At 47.0% G+C, this 20,261-nt stretch overlaps 2 protein-coding genes across 2 annotated transcripts in view; one reads left to right on the forward strand and one right to left on the reverse strand.

The window, feature by feature from the left end:
* MYO3B (myosin IIIB) overlaps nt 1-20,261 on the reverse strand; it is a 253,454-nt gene that overhangs the window by 124,362 nt on the left and 108,831 nt on the right. The window contains exons 11-13 of the mRNA XM_060281215.1: nt 5,316-5,412; nt 2,276-2,392; nt 392-496 (exon numbers count right to left, since the gene is read on the reverse strand). Coding sequence (XP_060137198.1) covers nt 392-496; nt 2,276-2,392; nt 5,316-5,412 — 319 coding nt within the window. The remainder of the gene's footprint in view (nt 1-391; nt 497-2,275; nt 2,393-5,315; nt 5,413-20,261) is intronic.
* Nucleotides 14,311-19,263, forward strand: LOC132592951 (uncharacterized protein K02A2.6-like). Its single transcript, XM_060281212.1, has one exon. The coding sequence runs from the start codon at nt 14,811-14,813 to the stop codon at nt 18,879-18,881; it is 4,071 nt and encodes a 1,356-aa protein (XP_060137195.1). The 5' UTR covers nt 14,311-14,810; the 3' UTR covers nt 18,882-19,263.

A 20,261-nucleotide genomic window follows, 5' to 3' on the forward strand; every position in this document is an offset into this window, starting at 1 on the left:
TTCTATTTTAGCCGCGTGAAACTTCAGAAAGCTCCACACAGAAAGGATGACATAAACTAAAAATTCGACATGCTCTTGCATTGTGTAGACCCAGGGTTCCCAAACTGTGGCTCACGAGCTTTGTTCAGGTGGGCTGCAGTGTCTGTGAAGAAGACTTACCACCCGAATACAATAAAATACAATATAAAGAATAAAAGAAGCAATAAAAATACAATTAAAAATCACACAGAATCGGGGACAGGATATTGCAATTGCTACAACAGGCGGGGGTAAAATAATTAAGACCCTTTGCAATTTTCAAGACGTCTGTGGGAGAAAGCAGGTGGGAACCACTGGTATAGACAACAGCATTTTAAAAAAAAATATTTATGCATTTAAAACGTTTTCCTACCTGGTCTTTGTTGAAAGTTATCATGCCTTGATAAGCAGCGTCTGCAGAGGCAAATATGTGGGGTGGGTTTGAGGAGCGCTTCACGCCGTGGTAAAGCTTGGAGAACTGAAGGAGGAAAGAGAGGTGTCAAAGCACAACATGTGTGTCATGTAATAAGAAGCCCCCCCCCGCCAGTTAAAAAATAAATGAACAGAAACTCCCCACCCCACTCCCATGTGCTGCTTGCATTTTTCATGGGATCACCGAATCTGCTATATAAAGGTCAGGTTATTTGTCCATCTGGCCTAGTCAGGTGACCCATCACTTGATTCTTTTTAAAGTGGAGATGCCAAGATTGAAACTTCTGCATGCAACCCATGTGCTGTTCTAGTGAATTACAGTGTCTCAGTTTCAACATGACTCCTAACACTTCACAGTACAGTGGAACCTCGGTTTATGAACACCTCGGTTTATGAATTTTCGGTTTATGAACGCCGCGGACCCATCTGGAACGGATTAATTCATTTTCCATTACTTTCAATGGGAAAGTTCGCTTCAGTTTATGAACGCTTCAGTTTATGAACAGACTTCCGGAACCAATTACACCCATGCTTCAGTTTATGAACATTTCAGTTTAAGTACTCCGCGGACCCGTCTGGAATGGATTAATCCACTTTCCATTACTTTCAATGGGAAAGTTTGCTTCAGTTTATGAACGCTTCAGTTTAAGTACTCTGCGGACTGTCTGGAACGGATTAATCCACTTTCCATTACTTTCAATGGGAAAGTTCGCTTCAGTTTATGAACGCTTCAGTTTATGAACAGACTTCCGGAACCAATTGTGTTCATAAACCGAGGTACCACTGTATAATGAAAACAAAGGGCCTGAGGGCAAACAGATTACAGTCGTATCTTGGTTCTTGAACGGAATCCGTTCTGGAAGTCCGGTCGACTTCCAAAAACGTTCAAAAACCAAAACAACAGGTTGGGTAGCCAAAAGTTGTAGTGGAAGCCAATTCTGCTTGTGTTGGATTTTTTGAATAGTCAAGTTACTTTAGAGCCGGTCTAATGTAAATACTGTCTGTTTAAGAGAAACAGGTGCCAGTGTTTCTGTTAATTGCTCACAGGCGTGGGCTCTGCTTCTTGTATATAAGGCTCTGCCAGGAAGCCTTCTGTATCTCTTAGTTAGATCTTTCAGTTTGATTCATCTCTAAGTAGATCACTCTCTGTTGTTCTCAGTTTAAGAGATTCCAAGTTGAATCTTAGTAAGAGAGACTCTCAGTTTAAGAGATTCCTTAGTTGAATCTTAGTATGAGAGTTGCTTAGTTATAAAGCTAGTTTGCTGTTAATTCTTGGGTAGTTTAATGGGAGTTATGTGGGAGTTTGTGGGAGGTTTGGAATGGGTTGAAGGTTGGAATGTTGCTAAGAGAGAAAGCATTTATCTTTAGTTTAAAGTCTCTTTAGAGTCAGTTTGTATTTCAGTTAAAGAAACCCAACCGTTTATATTTCCCTACGCTCTTGGTGGTGTTTTCTTAGCCAGGTCAACTTCTGACTGCCTCTGCGTGAAGCATACTTTAAAGGGCCGCTGTAAAACTGGGATATATGATTTAGGTTAAGCAGGTTTCAATATCCAGTTTTCTCCAATATTATTCTTATCATATATATATTATTTCTCAATAGCTTGTTCAAGAATTCTTCCTGTCCAGATCTCTCCTATCCATTGCAGCCTCCCATGTCCTTGCACCCTGTCCCTTCAAACTGCTCTTGAGAAGTGAGGGAACATCTGGAAAGAGAATGGGACAAGGCACAGATGGGTGCAGCAGGGGAGAGGGGTGTGCCTTGACTTTCATGAGGAGTTCTTTCCACAAAGCCACCATCCTGGATACATTCCCAAAATTCTCTTACCTGTGGAGAATATATGCTGAGATTCTGGAAGGGGTTTAAGGCTATTAAGATATCTCCAACGTAAGTATAAATTTGTAAGTCTGCATAGCGCTTCTGCAACTGATGAATAATTGTCTCCTGAAAACATTGCAAGTTTTACAGTTAAGCAGTATTTTGCAGGCAGGAAACTCATCGTAAGTACATCAACTGCAAAAAGCAATAAGCAAAAATCTCGGATGTTATTTGTCACTTATGTCAAATATTGACTTTGCCGTATCAAACCATTTTTCCCAAGACTCATATCTCTCTCCAAGACAAATCTATAACTGTAGGCCACATTAAAAGCAATAAACCGATCTATTACATTTCAATCATTGTTTGGGTCAGAGAAATAAACTGTACTGGACCGGGAATAGAAAGAGACAACAAAAATATATTTAACTTCCTGATTTTTTTTAAAAAATCTACACAATAACATAACATTCAGCTAAATTACTTGCTATAAGCACAAAATGTACAATGATTTTGCTTACAATTGCAGCATTTTACCTAAGGCTCAAAGTGAAGCCCTTTTACGTGCAATTAATTTCAATTGCCCACTGAAATCAATTGCCACATAAAATGTGCTTAGCGCTGGCACGGCTGAGTCCCTGTTTTCTTCTCAACTAAAATAATAAAAATAGTAAAACTAGACAGAGCTAACAAATCTAATTTTCTACCTTTATGCATGTGTGCCAATTTTTATTAGATGCAGGACCCTTGACCACGCTTCGATAAAAGGATCACAAACTATGAAAATAAAGTCATCCCACAAAGTTTAATTGTATTAAAGCAAACAAATACTTCCCTCATATGAAAATACAGGTTCACGTTCCACCTATGGTGGAACCTTGGTTTTCGAACGTAATCCATTCCAGAAGACCGTTTGACTTCTGAAACATTTGAAAACCGAGCCACAAAGGGCTTTCAGCAAATTAAATTGAGAAAACTGAAAAACACACAGCAGAAGCAGTTCGACTTCTGAAGTGTGTTTGAAAACGGAAGCATTTACTTCTGGGTTTTTGGCGTTCGGGTTCCGAAACATTCGTCAACAGAGACATTCAAGAACCGAGGTTCAACTGTATATGCTGACGACACCTGGCCCTATTTCTGTTACATGTGTGTCAGGTGGGGCTGTGTAGGTTCTGAATCACTGCCTGGGAGCGGTGGGGAGGATAGAGACCAACAAACTGAAGCTGAACGCTGGCAAGACTTAGGCCCCATAGGTGGGTGGGTCCATGGTCTGGGAATTAGGCATTTCGCCTAATTTTGGAAGGGGTTGCACCGCCTCTCAAAAAGCAGGTAAACAGTCTGGCAGTCTTCTGGATCCATCATTTCCACTGGGGGCCCATGTGCAAGGGCAGATTATCCCTGGTGTAACGGGAGCAATTGTGCCAAGGCCCACGCCTACACGGGGCCCCAGAGATTTATTTATTTAACAGCAAGGCTCTAGTGCTTCTGGAAGGCAGATTGGGAATCAAAATGTGCAACCTGGCCAGGATTTTTATCTGGGGGCAAAAGGCAGCAGGGGAGTGGTGCATAGGAGCCAATTCCTAAGGGACGAAGTGACCTCATCCTCCACCAATAGCATATTTAGGGGGTTTCCCCCCCCCCAGTTTATGGGCATTGCCATTCAAATGGTGCATATGCATGTGATCAAATATGTGGGGTGGGGCTTACCTGCCATGCCTATTTTATTCAACTTGGCACCCCTGGAGTGGTAGTAGGGAAAGAAAGAAAGAAAGAAAGAAACATAGAAAGAAACATAGAAAGAAACATAGAAAGAAAGAAACATAGAAAGAAACATATGTGGGATGCAGCTGGTGATGTGGTCTAAACCACTGAGCCTCTTGGGCTTGCCGATCGGAAGGTCAGCGGTTCGAATCCCCGCGATGGGGTGAGCTCCCGTTGCTCTGTCCCAGCTCCTGCCAACCTAGCAGTCCGAAAGCACACCAGTGCAAGTAGATAAATAGGTACCACTGCATCAGGAAGGAAAAAGGCATTTCTGTATGCTCTGGTTTCCATCACGGTGTACCGTTGCACCAGAAGTGGTTTAGTCATTCTGGCCACATGACCCAGAAAACTGGTGATTGCTTGCGTCATTGTGATCTGCTGCTTTGGGCAAGACGAATGTGCACATAAATAAGATCTAGCTTAGCTCTTCCCTGCTGCCTGTTTATGCTACACTGCCCCAGCACCCCACCTTGTGGTCTTCCATGGAAAGGGTGGAAACTCTTAGCAGTGCTGTAGCTCAAGCACTCCTTGGCCATTTCGCTTGGGCCCAACAAATCACACAGTTCAAAGCCAGTTAGTGGGTTCCGTCTATCACACTCCAGCATCACCAATAAACTGCACCAGTACTGGGTCTATGCAAACAAAAGCCAGCTCCTTTTTCAACAGCTTTTGCTCAGTTTTATGAGACAAAGTAAACAGGCCGAAAGGGATGGATATGGGCAACAGGAAGTTGGAATATTTCAGGGCGGAGAAAGATGGAAGAAAATGGATCATTCTTGGAGCGGTGGTTAGATCTCTCTGCCTCTTTCCCTGTCCAATAAAATGCCATGCATTTGCATACGTGAAAGATCACCGGAGGTACAAGAAGCAAGTTTATGTAAGTGGAAAGCGATGTGCATGGTTTGACTAAAGTTGCTATGTTTATAATAGTGATATACTTTTAATGCATAATACTTTTCCAATGGAAAAGTAGTTCTGAAATATACACCCTCTCTAATCTTGATGTTTCGAGCTGAGCTTCTCATAGCAGCAAGCACAAATAATAATGTACCCTCCTGCCATCCATCATCTGCTTCTCCTGCATAACAGAACAATCTAAATGCTCAGAATATAAATGAACCCGTGATAGGAGATCATAATCATATGCCACAGTTTTCTCATTATGTCAGGACTATGAACAATTAACTTGGTGACATGGCGATATTGTTAGAAATATGAATAATGCCTTGAAGGCAAGAGCAAGCGGTAAGACCCAGTACTGAGAATTCATTAACTTGTCATACCTTACCTCATCCAGGACTTCAAGGTTTACCAGATCATCATCTGGAGAATATTTGTCAGATGCATCAACACGATATGGTCTTCGAGTGTGTATTCGCTCGTGCCTGTAAACAAGAGTATCTGTGTGAAATCGCCGTTCCCAAGTAGACGTTTGGCCATAGGCTATGATAATTGAACTTGAGGTCGGCCTAACCCAGTGTTGGCGAACCTGTGACACGCGTGTCAGCACTGACACGCATAGCCATTTTCGGTGACACGCGGGCGCATGCCGAGACCTCACTTCCGGCCGGCAGCAGAATGCCGTAGGCGGCGCATCTCTGGGGGCCTTGTGGACTTCCGGCGAGGCAAGATGGCAGTTGGCACGGAGCCGCGGAGCTCCTGAAAGTGACCAGCGCTGCAGGAGCTGCTGGACGGGCTCCTGAGCCACCAAAACCGCCACCGCCCGGACACTGGGGGCCACCAGTGGAGCAACCAGGGAGCTGCCGGACCCCACCCTCACCCCGTGAACCTGGCGGACAGCCTCGAGGCACTCCGGAGGCCGGAAGAGGAAAAAGGAAGCCGCGGCACAGGCCCAACCCGAGCCCACCTCCCCAACGGCAGACCTGTTGGAGGAAGGCCTGAGCCCAGAGTCCCACTGGGAAAGACCTCTGGGTTTTGCCTTATTTTTCCCCTTTTAATTTTTTTTATTTTCTTAAAAAAACTTTAATAATTTTTTTCCTCCCCTTTTCCCTTTTTTAAAAGGGGAAACAATTATACATTTTTGTTATTTAAACTATAAATATCACGAAATTGTGTTGTTTTTTTCTTGAAGTGACACACCACCCGAGTTATGCTCTGTTTTTTGGCGAATTTTGACACACCGGGCTCAAAAGGTTGTTCATCATTGGCCTAACCTAAAGACATACCAGCACTACAGACCTGAACATGCTTAAAAGCCATTCCCTCTCTTCAGGGGATGCAAATACTGTAATTGAAGGAGTAAATTACAGCAAATACTGTAAATGAAGGAAACAACTGATCTCTCCCCTACAGGTGATATATAGCACTCAACAATCTACTATTACTAGGGTCTTTTGGAAGAAAATAAAACAACTAGATTGGTACAAATATAAATTTGTAGTGCAAATACACAAAAATACATGTTATACAAGAAAAAGGTTTATAAAAATCAATGCATCTACTGGGAACAACTGTACCACACATACACACACACACACGTGTGTTTTACCCAAGCAAATCAAACAACAATTTAAAAAAAGGAATAGTTAAGGTATGAAACTATACACTGCATACAATATCCGTTGCATGATAGTAAGTTCTTGTGCACAACATGTTTACTAACAAGTGTCCTTTCATCCCAACAAGTCATTTCTGGAGTTCACTATGTGTCTGTGGCGTCCTTGCTGCTGTCATCGGGACACTCATGTCTTCTTAATAGCATGCATTAAATCTTTAAATCGTTATGGTGTGACCACCTGATAGATTATCCAAACGTTTGGAGTCTCCGTAAAATGAAATAAAATGAGATAAGGATACCGGTATGTTGCAGCAGTCCATCCTGAATCCATGAGATAAAATGGGCAAGAAGGTTGTGATCCTATGCATTCATCCTAGACAGAAAAGTCCCATTTAACTTAAGTGGGGCATAGAATCATAGAATTGTAGAGTTGGCGCTGTGGGTTAAACCACTGTGCCTAGGGCTTGCTGATCAGAAGGTCGGCAGTTCGAATCCCTGTGACGGGGTGAGCTCCCGTTGCTTGGTCCCAGCTCCTGCCAACCTAGCAGTTTGAAAGCATGTCAAAATGCAAGTAGATAAATAGGAACCACTACAGCGGGAAGGTAAACGGCATTTCCATGTGCTGCTCTGGTTTGCCAGAAGCGGCTTAGTCATGCTGGCCACATGACCTGGAAGCTATACACCGGCTCCCTCAGCCAATAATGCGAGATGAGCGCGCAACCCCAGAGTCAGTCACGACTGGACCTAATGGTCAGGGGTCCCTTTACCTTTACCTTTTTAAGAGTCCACGAGGGTCATCTAGCCCAACCCCCTGCAATGCAGGAATCTTTTTGCCCGGTGTGGGCGACTTGTCACCATTCTACACATTGGGCAAATGAGATTGTAGAATTGTGGGTCGTACCACTCTAAACAGCAGGTGTAATGCCATATTTTTAATGCCTGCTCCCACGTAAAAATTATCTGCACGTTGTAAAACCACACACCAGGGAGAAGTCTATCTAAAACTTTACCATTGCTATGCTACACGCAAGAAAAATCTTACAGGGAGGACTATTCAAATATTTCACTCCCACTTTGCAATCTGAAGTGGTGCAGCCCAAAATTTTGCCGCCTAAGTCTACTTGCTACATGATTCTTACACCCAGAACAGTGCTCAGGGTGAGGAGAGTTGAATTCCACCCACTGCTTCTTAAATCAGCTCATATGGCTCTAAACAACTCCACATACATCATGTGTTGTCCAAATTGCATTTCACCATTTCCCCTTCATCTCCTATACCATGAGCAATAATTGTATGGCATCCATGCTTTATTGATCAGAAATTGCAATTTGCCTTTCAACAAGGAGTGAAAGGGGAAAGAGTGGTTTTGCAAGTTGATGGGGCGTATTTTGCATTAACGGTTCTGCGTTTCTGTTGCAGTCATAGTCAAGGTTTATTTTTGACCACCAAAGTGCCTATTAGCATCCCATTTGTTTCAACAGGCTCATTTGAAGCATAATTACATGCATAAAAGGTGTCGGGGAGATTTAAAAACAACAACAACAAATCAATTAGAAAGATTTAAAAGCTTTTTGTTGGTGGACCCTAAACCTCCCTCAGAGATACTATGAAAAGCAAAGCAACAAGGTAAGAAGCTTAGCTAATTGGCATGATGCAACTACTTACTGGTGAGCACAATAATAATAAAAAAGATACGAATTCATTGCCAATATCTTTAAATAAACCCAGGCATTGTGTGGTCTATTGTCTTTGATGCTCATCAGTGTTGAACATTTACCATTCTGCAGGCTCTCGGCTGTGCACAGGTCAGTGTAATGTGTTTAGGTTCAATGCAAAAAATTTACAAAACTGAACCTGAGGTGGCAATTAATTATTATTATTATTATTATTATTATTATTATTATTATTATTCCAACAAAGATTAAAATACATTAAAATATCACAGATTTAAAAACTTCCCTAAACAGGGCTGTCTTTAGGTGTTTTCTAAATGTCAGGTAGTTGTTTATCTCCTTGACCTCCAATGGGAGGGCGTTCCACAGGGCGGGCGCCACTACCGAAAAGGCCCTCTGCCTGGTTCCCTGTAGCTTTGCTTCTTGCAGTGAGGGAACCGCCAGAAGGCCTCGGCGCTGGATCTCAGTGTCCGGGCTAAACGATGGGGGTGGAGACGCTCCTTCAGGTATACAGGACCGAGACCATTTAGGGCTTTAAAGGTCAGCACCAACACTTTGAATTGTGCTCGGAAATAGAGCACTTGGAAGGAGCTGCATTTTTTGAGGTATGTAGTCAGACACGGATGCTAGGTTTTTCTGCACTAAGGCCAGCCAGAGGTAAGGGGCTAGGTGTCAGGGACTGGGCTGAAGAGGAGAAGTGGTGAGGGGTCTCCCCCCCCTTCTTTTGTAGCTTCCAGAGAGGAGGAAGGCAGTCTTGATTTACAGCAGGGCTTGGAGGAAGAAAACAGTTCAGAGATAGATGAACATAAGAGTTATGCAGTGTTAGGAGAAGAGGGAGGGGAGACAGAGCAGCCAGCTGACATGTCTATGGACAGTATAACCGACCCCCCTTTCCCCCCAAACACGGTATTTGTTAAGGGAGCAAGAACAAAGAGTGCAGAGTCAATTGTCCACAAACAGACGCCGTAGAAGCAGGTGTTGTTGCTAGAGGGGAAGGGGCAGGAGATCAGTGCGAGCAACTCCGTTATGGAGGCATGACGGAATTCTTTGCCTTTACTATGATGACTGAATAAATCATACATAAGAACTTTCTCATTTCATCTCTGCCTCTTGGTGCCATCGGGGGTGGTGGTGGGGTTACAGGATTCCTCAAGCCTCACTGGTAGAGCAATTTGGTTGCAGGAGAGGCGATTTCAAAAACCAACAGGACTCTTTGCTCATAGAAGTAGGCAGCTTGGTGGCATACTGATCTTCCCAGGTTAACTTTCCCCTGGGTCGTGAGTGTAAAAGGGAACACAGTAATAATATCTGACCCCTTCATCCCACGCCAATTCCAACCGGTTCCTGCCACAGTTATTTTGGCAGGAAGCACAAGAACATAAATTAGAGACCTGCTGGATCAGGCCAAAGATCCATCTAATCATAAAAATAGCTCAACTGGTAAAGCTTGAGACCCCCTTAATCTCAGGGTCATGAATTTGAGCCCCACATAGGGTGGATGATTCCTGCCTTGCAGGGGGTTGGACTAGATGACCCTTGTGGCCCCTTCCAGCTCTATAATTCTGTTCACACAGTAGCCAACCAGGTGGCTATAGGAAGCCACCAAGCAGGACCTCAGCGCAAGAGCACTCTCTCCACAGGTGATTGCCAGCAATTGGCATTCAGAAACATACTGAAGATCCTTCACATCTGTAAGGGGAAGGGAATACAGAGATCCCCCTCCCATCATCAAGAACAGCTCCTCCAATAGCAGCAATGCCAGCGGGGAGGGGGAGGGGGAGGGGTCCAGTGAGGAAGGAGGAAGAGGGATGCAGGGCTCCGGCAACACAGAAGAGCCCCTGCTACACATGAGGGAGGAAGAAAGAGAGGGGGGAAAGGGGGAGAAGGAAAACATGGAGCGCAGGCCCCTTTTTCCTCCGGTTCCGGAATTACGCAGGAGAAGGCAGGGAAGAAGGTTTGGCATGCCGAGACTCTTATGCTGGAAGAAGACGAGGGGCGCGCCATTCCCGGATTCTGGCTCAGACTAAGCAGACATGTTTCTGCACCCCCATTTCACTGTAAATAGACTGCACTAAATAAAACTGTCTAAAGACAAGAATGTGGAGCGTCGTTACTCTAGAGTAGTCGCAACAACAGCCTCTGACAACATCCAACATAGAAATTAAAACACAACCATCATAACTAGTAGCCAGTTTTACCCCACCATGCATAATTTTATACAACTCTGTCTTGTCCCCCTCTTTCTCACTAAAAAGCTCCAAGTTTGCAACCTGAGTCAGTTTTGTCCTCTTGATCATTTTAGTTTCCTGTCTCTGAATGGCTCTATTCTCCATAGATGAAATATTTTGTAAATTAAGAATGTTTGCTCTAATATGCTCTCACCTATGCCAGCTCAGTTGAAATAGAGAAGCCTTGCATTGTTTCTGGGACTTGTTTAGGCATTGGTGAAGTTTCTAGGGGAAAGGCATTTCAGAGTTGAGGGGTATCCACTGAGAAGGACTCCCAAGATGCCTTTGCAATCCTTATTTGGTGCGTGGAAGGGCTGCAAGTGTTGTGTTTGGATTGAGGGTCCATTATATTCACAGCCTTTTTATACCAAGCCATTTCTAATTGCTGACTTGGCTTGCAAATGAACTACTTACCCGCATAAATAGAAAACTCCCACTGTGTTTCCCCCCCAGGGCAATGGGAAATGTCAGTTTTACTACTGAAGACTTAAAAAAACCAAAAACCAACCTAAAAGCACATGCTGCTAAGCAAACTTCTTAGTCAAATATGAGAAATGGGGGAGTATCTATTGCATTTGTTTCTCTGTGCGTGTTGTACTCAGAAGGATGATACTGGAAGTATAACATCAAATTTGCTTCACGTTCGCCTACTGGCCTTATAAGTTTTCACTTACTAGTCTAGGGACTGCTAAAACCAAAGAACCACCAACTCCAGCAAACCATGTTGGACCAAAATGGAAGATGAACACAATAATGGAAAAATTCAGCTTTGTGCAAGCTGCTTCACTATTGCTGAATCATAATGGCACGGATGGTGTCTTAGGTGGTGATAAGATTAAAGAAGAAGAACTGACGCTTTTGAATTATGGTGCTGGAGGAGAAGATCAAACCTATCCGTTCTTAAGGATATCAGCCCTGAGTGCTCACTGGAAGGACAGATCCTGAAACTGAGGCTCCAATACTTTGACCACCTCATGAGAAGAGAAGACTCCCTGGAAAAGACCCTGATGTTGGGAAAGATGGAGGGCACAAGGAGAAGGGGACAACAGAGGACGAGATGGTTGGACAGTATTCTTGAAGCTACTAACATGAGTTTGACCAAACTGCGGGAGGCAGTGGAAGACTGGAGTGCCTGGTGTGCTCTGGTCCATGGGGTCACGAAGAGTCGGACACGACTAAACAACTAAACAACAACAACAAGATTAAAGAAAGAGAACAACCAATGGGCATGGGCTTAGCAACCCACTAAAGGGCTGACACCTCCTGATACACAAACAGTGCTGCCACACTTTGTATTCTTCTTCTGCCACTACTGCCATGGAAGCAGCAGCAGCAACACCACCTACTAAGCTCCTCGCCAAACCCACTTTTTGAATGGGAGGGGAGCCAAGCCTGGCTTCTATCCACAATGCCCCTGGCCCAATGTTGCCCTCAGTTCTGCCCTCTCCGTTCTCAACTTTCACATGTTGAGCAGGGAAGGTCTGGTGGGAGGGGCGGTTCGCTCACATTTGCTTGAATGGAAACAGACATTTCTGTGCAATCAAGGATCCTTGAAAAGGGCTAGAGTTTTCTGTGAAAGTGAAGCTGTAATACATATGCATGTTGGGTGGGATAACAACCATACACACAGGGCTGTATTAAGACCTTTAGAGGCCCTAAGCACTTTAAAGATTTTGGTGCCCCCATGTTGTGCAGATGCCTGATTATCGTCTTCATAAGCAACTACTCTATTCCAAACTTAAAAATGGAAAGCGTAATGCTGGTGGTCAACAAAAGAGGTTTAAAGACACTCTCAAGGCAATTTTTTAAAAAAATGTAGTATAAACACCGACAACTGGGAAACACTGGCCTGCGAGTGCTCCAGTTGGAGAACCGCCTTTACCAAAACTGTCGCGGGTTTTGAAGACGCTTGAACTCAGGACGCAAGGGGAAAACGTGCTAAGAGGAAGGCACACTTGGCAAATCCACACCGTGATCATATCCCACCCAAAAACCAATGTCCCCACTGTGGAAGGACGTGGGGATCCAGAATTGGCCTCCACAGTCCCTTACGGACTCATTGTTAAAACCGTGTTTATGGAAGACAATCTTACTCGGCTACGAGTGATCGCCAAAGAAAAGAAGAATTTTTAAAAGGTAAGGGAACTCAGTTTCCCCAAGTTCCTGCTTATAAAAAACAGCAACTTTATCATGCTAACTTTTACCATGTTGCTAGCTTTACCACTGTCAACACATGGATATCACTTTTTCTCTCTCTGGTTGCTTCCACTATAAACCATCCTTTAATCATCTGGTCTGGCCCAAACTACTCCCAATACTGGGTAGAGTAGTTCAACACTTAGGAATGGGGTCTCAGACTAATTTCCCCCCAACCAATTATGATTTTACTTAATGATTTGGGAAGACAACAAGGTAAAATTCTGGCCCTCTTATGAATAGTTCCCTGGGTGCTGGAAGAACTGGAGTATTGCCCTCTATTTTCTGGCGAAAGGAAATTTGCTAAGCCACACTTCCCAAAGACAAACACAATTTGCCCTAGAGTTATTGCCAGCATACACCTCATTTTCCTCCTACCTACATTGCCTTTTCCCTATGAAGGTTAACAAAAGATTCCTTCTATTTAAATGAAGAATAGCAACAGTCTGCTCCATGCTCTTTCTTTCGCTGAAAAGATGGAATTGCAACACTGAGCAAGGAAAATCTTTAGCACAGTGGGAGCAGAATAGACCTGGTGACCTCAATTACAGCAGCAATACCAAACTTCCAGTGCAGTTCAAATGCTGACTAGTCCAGTACAATCACGGCAGAGAGCTCTGCTCTTGAGTATATTTCAGAGGAGTCATAATGACAACACTGGCACAACCTTAATTGCAACATCACACATGCCACAACTACAATAAGAATCTGTGTAATCATTAGCATTTACAATGTAATCAGTCTGCAAAATGGTTGCTTCCTTGCCCACAGTAGGTTTTACAGGTCTGCAATCTGTCCCCTGGTATTCGCCCAGACAATGTGTGGAGGAAACTGCATTTTAAAACCACATTCAATTCTGCACACCCATCATTTTACAACCCAATTGCTATTCCTTTTAGCTTTGCCTGGTGCTATCTATGAGTCCTAACAGGGTGTATGAAGAAAATTACAAGCTGGGCATAAGCTAGTTTCTTGCAGCTAACGGCATTCAGATTGGTAATGGAATTGACTCCAGCTGCAATACCTCCCTGTTAGAGACAGACTACTGTTCTTAAAAAGCTGTCTGATGAGAGCCAGCAGGTAGTGTTAGCTGTTGTTCTAGGGAGTCAAACTTTTGTTTGGCTAAGACTGAATGTTACTTGTAACTCATCTTGCTAAGAGTTATATCTTGTAAAGCAGGGCAGAAATAACTGCAAAATTTAACAATATTGTGGATGTGGCCAGAGAATCATTTACTGTCTGTGGGAGAAACAGCTTTAAAGAAAGACCATCTGTCTGTGAGTCCTGGAAGACCTGCTCCCTGCCTTGCAGGCCTTTTTCTACCAGGCCTGGGATGGTGGTGCCCTGACTGACTCCAGCTACAAAAGCTGAGGCTGCTGAAGAGACTCTTGGGTTGGGATGGTGTTTAGGAGTTTTGTTGTTGCTGCTGCAATTGGTATTATTTTTTTCATCTTTATTTTTTAGATTTTATATTATTTAATGTGGACATTGCTCAATTTTGTTGAAATCATTGATGTGTTTTATTTATTGTTTATGACTGTTTTTTGTTATATTGTAATTATGTAAGCTGCCTTGAGCAATATAAAAATAAATAAAACACTGAACAGCTGTCATTCACTTGAATGTATCATGTATCATAGTGAGCAGCATTGTGTAATGTACCTGTTATGTACTGAGCTGAATCCTAGAACAATAGGATTCAGAATCAGCGGGAGCTACCCAATCCAACTCCAGGTGGAAGTGAATCCTCAACCTGATTGGCCTGCTGGGGCAGCCAATCAGGCGGCTGGCAGAAGTGAATCTGCTACCTGATTGGCCTGTAGGAGCAGCCAATCAGGCTTCAGGCAGAAGTCAATCCACAATATAATTGGCCCACAGGTGTAGCCCTGAAGTAGCCAATCACGCAAGGCCCATTGTGTAAATAATGTATATAAGCAGATGGTTTGGGGAAAAGAGGCATTCGTCTTCTCTTCTCCTCCTTGATGACTATGAGCTGAATAAAGAGCATGAAATTCACTCTTGACTCCGAGTATATTTCACTGGCGACGAAGGTGGGATCCTGCTGAGCTGACCGCCACCACGCACTGCACCGCAGCACCGCCACCTGCTGCACCGCTGCATCGCACCGTGCATCCAGGCTTCAGCTCCAGGACCCAAGGAACCCAGAATGGCAACCGACAGCAGCTTCTCGCCATTCAAACCAGCATCAGGAGACTGGGAAGGGTACGCCGCCCGTTTCAACTTCCTCCTGCAAGCGAAAGAAGTCACCAACGATGCCATGAAGAGGGCAACATTCTTCAGCGTCTGTGGAGAGGAGACGTTTGAAATCGCCCGGGCTCTCCTTGCACCTAGAGATGTCGCTACCGTCTCTTACAAAACAATAATGGAACGGCTGAAGGAGCACTTCTCACCACAGCCCTCGGTGGTAGCTTGCCGAAATGCCTTCTACGCAAAGCGGCAAGCCCCGGGGAAAACCATAACTGGGTTTGTGACCTCCCTCCGCCAAGCCGCCCGGTTATGCAACTTCTCAGAATTGGAGAACATGCTTCGTGACCGCCTCGTCGGGGGCCTGAGGGACGAGATGTTGCAACGACGCCTCTACGCCAAAAAAGACCTCACGTTCCAGATTGCTCTGGAGGAAGCCCTGGCAACCGAAGCCGCCGAGAGGTCAACGCAAGAGGCACGACCGGCCCCGCCATCCCAACCGAGGGTCTACCACGAAGACCTCACCGACGAATCCGAATCTGACAGGGAGGAAGTACACCGAGTACAGCGGCGCACTCAAGCAGCACACACACCACAGCAGCCTCGACGAGAAGGAGGGAACTGTGCAAGCTGCGGGGAGAACCACGAGAGGAGGACCTGTCGTTTCCGCAACGCAGAGTGCAGGCAGTGCAGAAAATTGGGACACATCGCCCGGGTGTGTCGGGCTCGACTCACCCGTCGACAAGCATCAGATGACCGACCCAGGAGCCCCAGGTCACACGGCACCATGCACCAAGGCAACTCCACGGAGATCACGGACTACCAGGTATTCCAGTTGCCCCATCCCAGCACAGAGAAAATTTATATAGAGGTACAGATAGAGGGAGCCCCATGCCGCATGGAGCTGGACACGGGTTCAACTCTATCCATAATCTCGGCCCGAACATTAAGGGAACTGTGCCCTAATGGGGGTCCCAAACTAAGGCCGGCCCCATTCACCCTCCGGGACTTCCAGAAACGTAAGGTCCCTACTATAGGGGTGGGGACCTTCAGGGTGCAATATCGAGGGCGAAAGCAACAATTGGACTTGCTGGTAGTTAAGGGCCCCTACGTTAGCTTACTGGGACTGGCATGGTTTGGACCTCTGGGGCTAGCCGTTACCGGGGTGAACCGCACTAGCTTACAAGTGGACGTGGACGCCATATGCAAAGAGTTTCCAGGGGTTTTCGATGGGGCATTGGGACGATATACAGGACCCCCCATTGCCCTACAGCTAGACCCCGCTGTACGACCCATCAGGCACAAGGCCCGCCGGGTCCCGTTCGCCCTGAAACCCCGCATAGACGAGGAATTGGACCGGCTCGTGGAGCAAAGAGTGCTGGAGCCGGTGCCCAACGCCCCCTGGGAAACTCCAATTGTCACACCCGTCAAGCCTAACGGTTCGGTCCGCATCTGTGCAGACTACAAATGCACCATAAACAAGGCTCTCACGGCCCATGCATACCCAGTGCCAGTGGTCAGCCATGTCCTCGCCACCCTGGCTGGGTCAAAAATCTTTGGCAAACTGGACTTGGCCCAAGCGTATCAACAGTTGCCTGTGGACGAAGCCACAGCAGAGGCTCAGACGATTGTGACGCACAGAGGGGCATTCAGAGTTAAGCGGCTGCAATTTGGCGTTAGCGTGGCACCAGGCATATTCCAGAATCTAATGGACTCTCTCCTTAAAGGGATTCCTGGCGTCACCCCCTTCTTCGATGATGTACTGATCGCCGGGCCCACACCAGAGGAATTTGAGGACCGCCTCCGCTCCGTCCTGCACCGTTTCCAGACGGCGGGCCTCAAGGTGAAGCGGGAAAAGTGTTTACTGGGAGTGCCGCAGGTGGACTTTCTGGGATTTAAGGTGGACGCAGAAGGGGTCCATCCAACCGGTGACAAGGTACGGGCCATTTGTGAGGCCCCAGCGCCCAAGAGCAAGCCCGAACTTCAGTCATTCTTGGGACTATTGAACTTTTACCATGCCTTCCTTCCCCATAAGGCAGCGGTAGCGGAGCCCCTACACAGACTCCTAGATAAAAGGGCCCCTTGGGTGTGGGGCCAGCGACAAAGGGCCGCATTCCAGGCAGTCAAGGACTTGCTCGTCTCGAACTCGGTCTTAGCACACTTCGACGAGAGGCTGCCAGTGGTGCTGGCATGCGACGCCTCTCCCTATGGCATCGGCGCTGTCCTGGGACACCAACTCCCGGATGGAAGAGAGGTGCCGGTGGCATACTTCTCCCAGACGCTTGCTGCAGCCGAACGAAACTACTCACAGATTGACAAGGAGGGTCTGGCAATCGTGAAGGGCGTAAAAAAATTCCATGATTTCTTGTACGGGCGGCCCTTTACCATAGTGACTGACCACAAGCCGTTGCTTGGCCTGTTTGCCCCTGAGAAGCAGACCCCCCAAGTGTTGTCTCCACGTGTCCTCAGGTGGTCAATTTTCCTTGCCGGCTACCAGTATGCACTAATCCACCGCCCTGGGAAGGCGATAGGCCACGCAGACGCCCTCAGCAGGCTACCACTACCAGAAACAGGCCCCGACCCAGCGCCTGCGCAAGAGGTTATGACCCTGGAGCTGCTTCCCGACCGACCCATTCAGGCACAAGAAGTTGCGCACCATTCCACAAAAGATAGGGTCATCTCCCGGGTCCTGGACTGGGTGTGGCGAGGATGGCCCAGCAGCAGCCCCGGGCCAGAATTCGCTGGCTACACAAACCGCAAACATGAACTGTCGGCCCACAAGGGGTGCCTGTTATGGGGAAGCAGGGTTGTTGTTCCCCAGCCCCTCCGCAAAAGGGTCCTCACAGCCCTACACGAGACACACCCAGGGGTAGTGAGGATGAAGGCCCTTGCCAGGAGTTATGTGTGGTGGCCGGGGATTGACAGAGAGATAGAGGCCTGGGTCCAACACTGCCAGACCTGCCAAGAATCCCGCCCGGATCCCCCAAGGGCCCCAGTCCAGCCCTGGGAGTCCGCCCGACATCCATGGTCACGCTTGCACGTGGACTTCGCTGGCCCCTTCCAGGGAAAAACATTCTTCATAGTGGTGGATTCCTACACCAAATGGCTGGAGGTCGCACTGGTACCATCCACTTCTACGGCGGCAGCCATCCGGGTACTACGTAAGCTGTTTGCGACCCACGGGCTCCCTGACACCCTCGTCTCGGACAATGGAACCGCATTCACGTCAGAGGAGTTCCAGACCTTCACAGCGCAGAACGCCATCCGCCACATCCGCTCAGCACCATTCCACCCTGCCACCAATGGCCAAGCGGAGCGCATGGTGCGGACCACCAAGGACAGCCTCCGCCGCATGACACAAGGGGACTGGGAATACCGCCTTGCCGCATTTCTTCTAGCACAGCACAGCACCCCAAGCACAACGACGGGCCGGAGCCCAGCTGAATTACTAATGGGCCGGCGCCTTGCAACTAGACTGGACCGACTTCACCCCGACAGAGCTCAGGATGAGGTAGTGGTGGGGAAAGGCAGGAACCCCCGGACATTTGTGGCCCAGGACCCAGTGTATGCAAAGAATTTTGGGGCAGGCCCAGCATGGGTACCCGCCACAGTCACCAAGGTGACCGGTCCCGTGTCGTACGAGGTACTAACGGAAGGGGGGCAATGTTGGCGCCGCCACTGCGACCAGCTACGGCGACGATTCCCAGGAGGAACCCGGGAGGAGAGCGGGACAGAGGGGTCCCAAGGGGACAGCAGGGCAGTGAGGCCTGTAGAGCGAGAGGGGTGGGCAGGGGAAGCAGAAGCAGTAGGCACAGAGGGGCGCCCCGAGGCTGGAAGGACACCGGAACCAGAGCTACAACCTAGTGGTTCAGTGGCGCCAGACCAGACAGCCCTGGCACAGCCAGCAGCCTCGGAACACGAGCCAGAACCAGAACCCCTGACCAAGGAACACCCCAGGCCACAACGCACACGGAGGCGGCCAGCAGACCTTGGGGACTACGAATGCAACTTCCCGGGCAGGACTGGAACTTAAAGGGGAGGGGTGTTATGTACTGAGCTGAATCCTAGAACAATAGGATTCAGAATCAGCGGGAGCTACCCAATCCAACTCCAGGTGGAAGTGAATCCTCAACCTGATTGGCCTGCTGGGGCAGCCAATCAGGCGGCTGGCAGAAGTGAATCTGCTACCTGATTGGCCTGTAGGAGCAGCCAATCAGGCTTCAGGCAGAAGTCAATCCACAATATAATTGGCCCACAGGTGTAGCCCTGAAGTAGCCAATCACGCAAGGCCCATTGTGTAAATAATGTATATAAGCAGATGGTTTGGGGAAAAGAGGCATTCGTCTTCTCTTCTCCTCCTTGATGACTATGAGCTGAATAAAGAGCATGAAATTCACTCTTGACTCCGAGTATATTTCAGTACCTATCGCTGATCTCTTCTCACTTCAGACCACAAATGGATGTGGTTTGTTTGTTTGTTTGTTTGTTTGTTTTATCTTCCTTCCTTCCTTTCTCTGAACACTGTCGTAATCTCCCCTTACCATGCCAATTTTGTGTTTGTATGAAATTACTGCAACTTTCAGTGCTCTGTTTACAGTCTGAAATTGTATAAGTCCAGCAGAAATACATCAAGTGGAGTTTATGGTAATGTAGTTTGGCTCTGAATTCTAAAGCCATGGCAGCTCTCTACTATGGGCCCCAGTGTTCTTAGAGCTGTACAGCGGTTCTCAAAGGGTGTGGCGCATCACACTTGTGTGGCAGAAGAGGATGGCAAATGTGGCGGGGAAATTCAAGGGCAATCAATATTATATTTTAGGAATGGCATGTTGTTATGTGGCTGCAATGTTTTATACCTTCTGGATGTCCCAGAATCATATTACAAGGCAGTTGTGTTCTGTGTTATAAATCAAGCACTGCTAGGAGTTGCCTCTTTCAGTTTTTCAATGTATTTCTTATCGATAAAAAAAATTCAGTGTGGCATGAGCAAATTTTTAATCTGAAAGTGATCCAAAGAAAATAGTTTGAGAATCACTAGGATAGCGCATACACGATGAACCATCCTTAGCCCTGGCCTATAATGAACCCTGGTTTTGGAATGGAATAGGTCTTCAACCTCCAATTCCTTTGCTGGATTTCTAATGAATGATAATGTCTCAAACTGATCCTGTGCAGGAGCAGAATCTCTGGTAGAGTGGAGTGTATGCCTGCGCTGCCCAGGACAGGCGCGCTCCTGAGGGGGACGGAGCATGCTCCCGAGGATGGCAGGGAGCAGAGGGTGCCCTCCAAGGCACGGGATAGCCGCTCGGGTGTATGGAGAGGTGCGCATGCCCTGCAGCCGGGGGCGGAGCAAGCCGCCGATGGCAGACATTTGGTGCGCCACCCGGCCGCGACTTCCAAGCCTCCCCTGAGCTGT

The sequence above is a fragment of the Zootoca vivipara genome, chromosome 1 (genome assembly GCF_963506605.1).
Source record: "Zootoca vivipara chromosome 1, rZooViv1.1, whole genome shotgun sequence".
Classification (NCBI taxonomy): domain Eukaryota; kingdom Metazoa; phylum Chordata; class Lepidosauria; order Squamata; family Lacertidae; genus Zootoca; species Zootoca vivipara.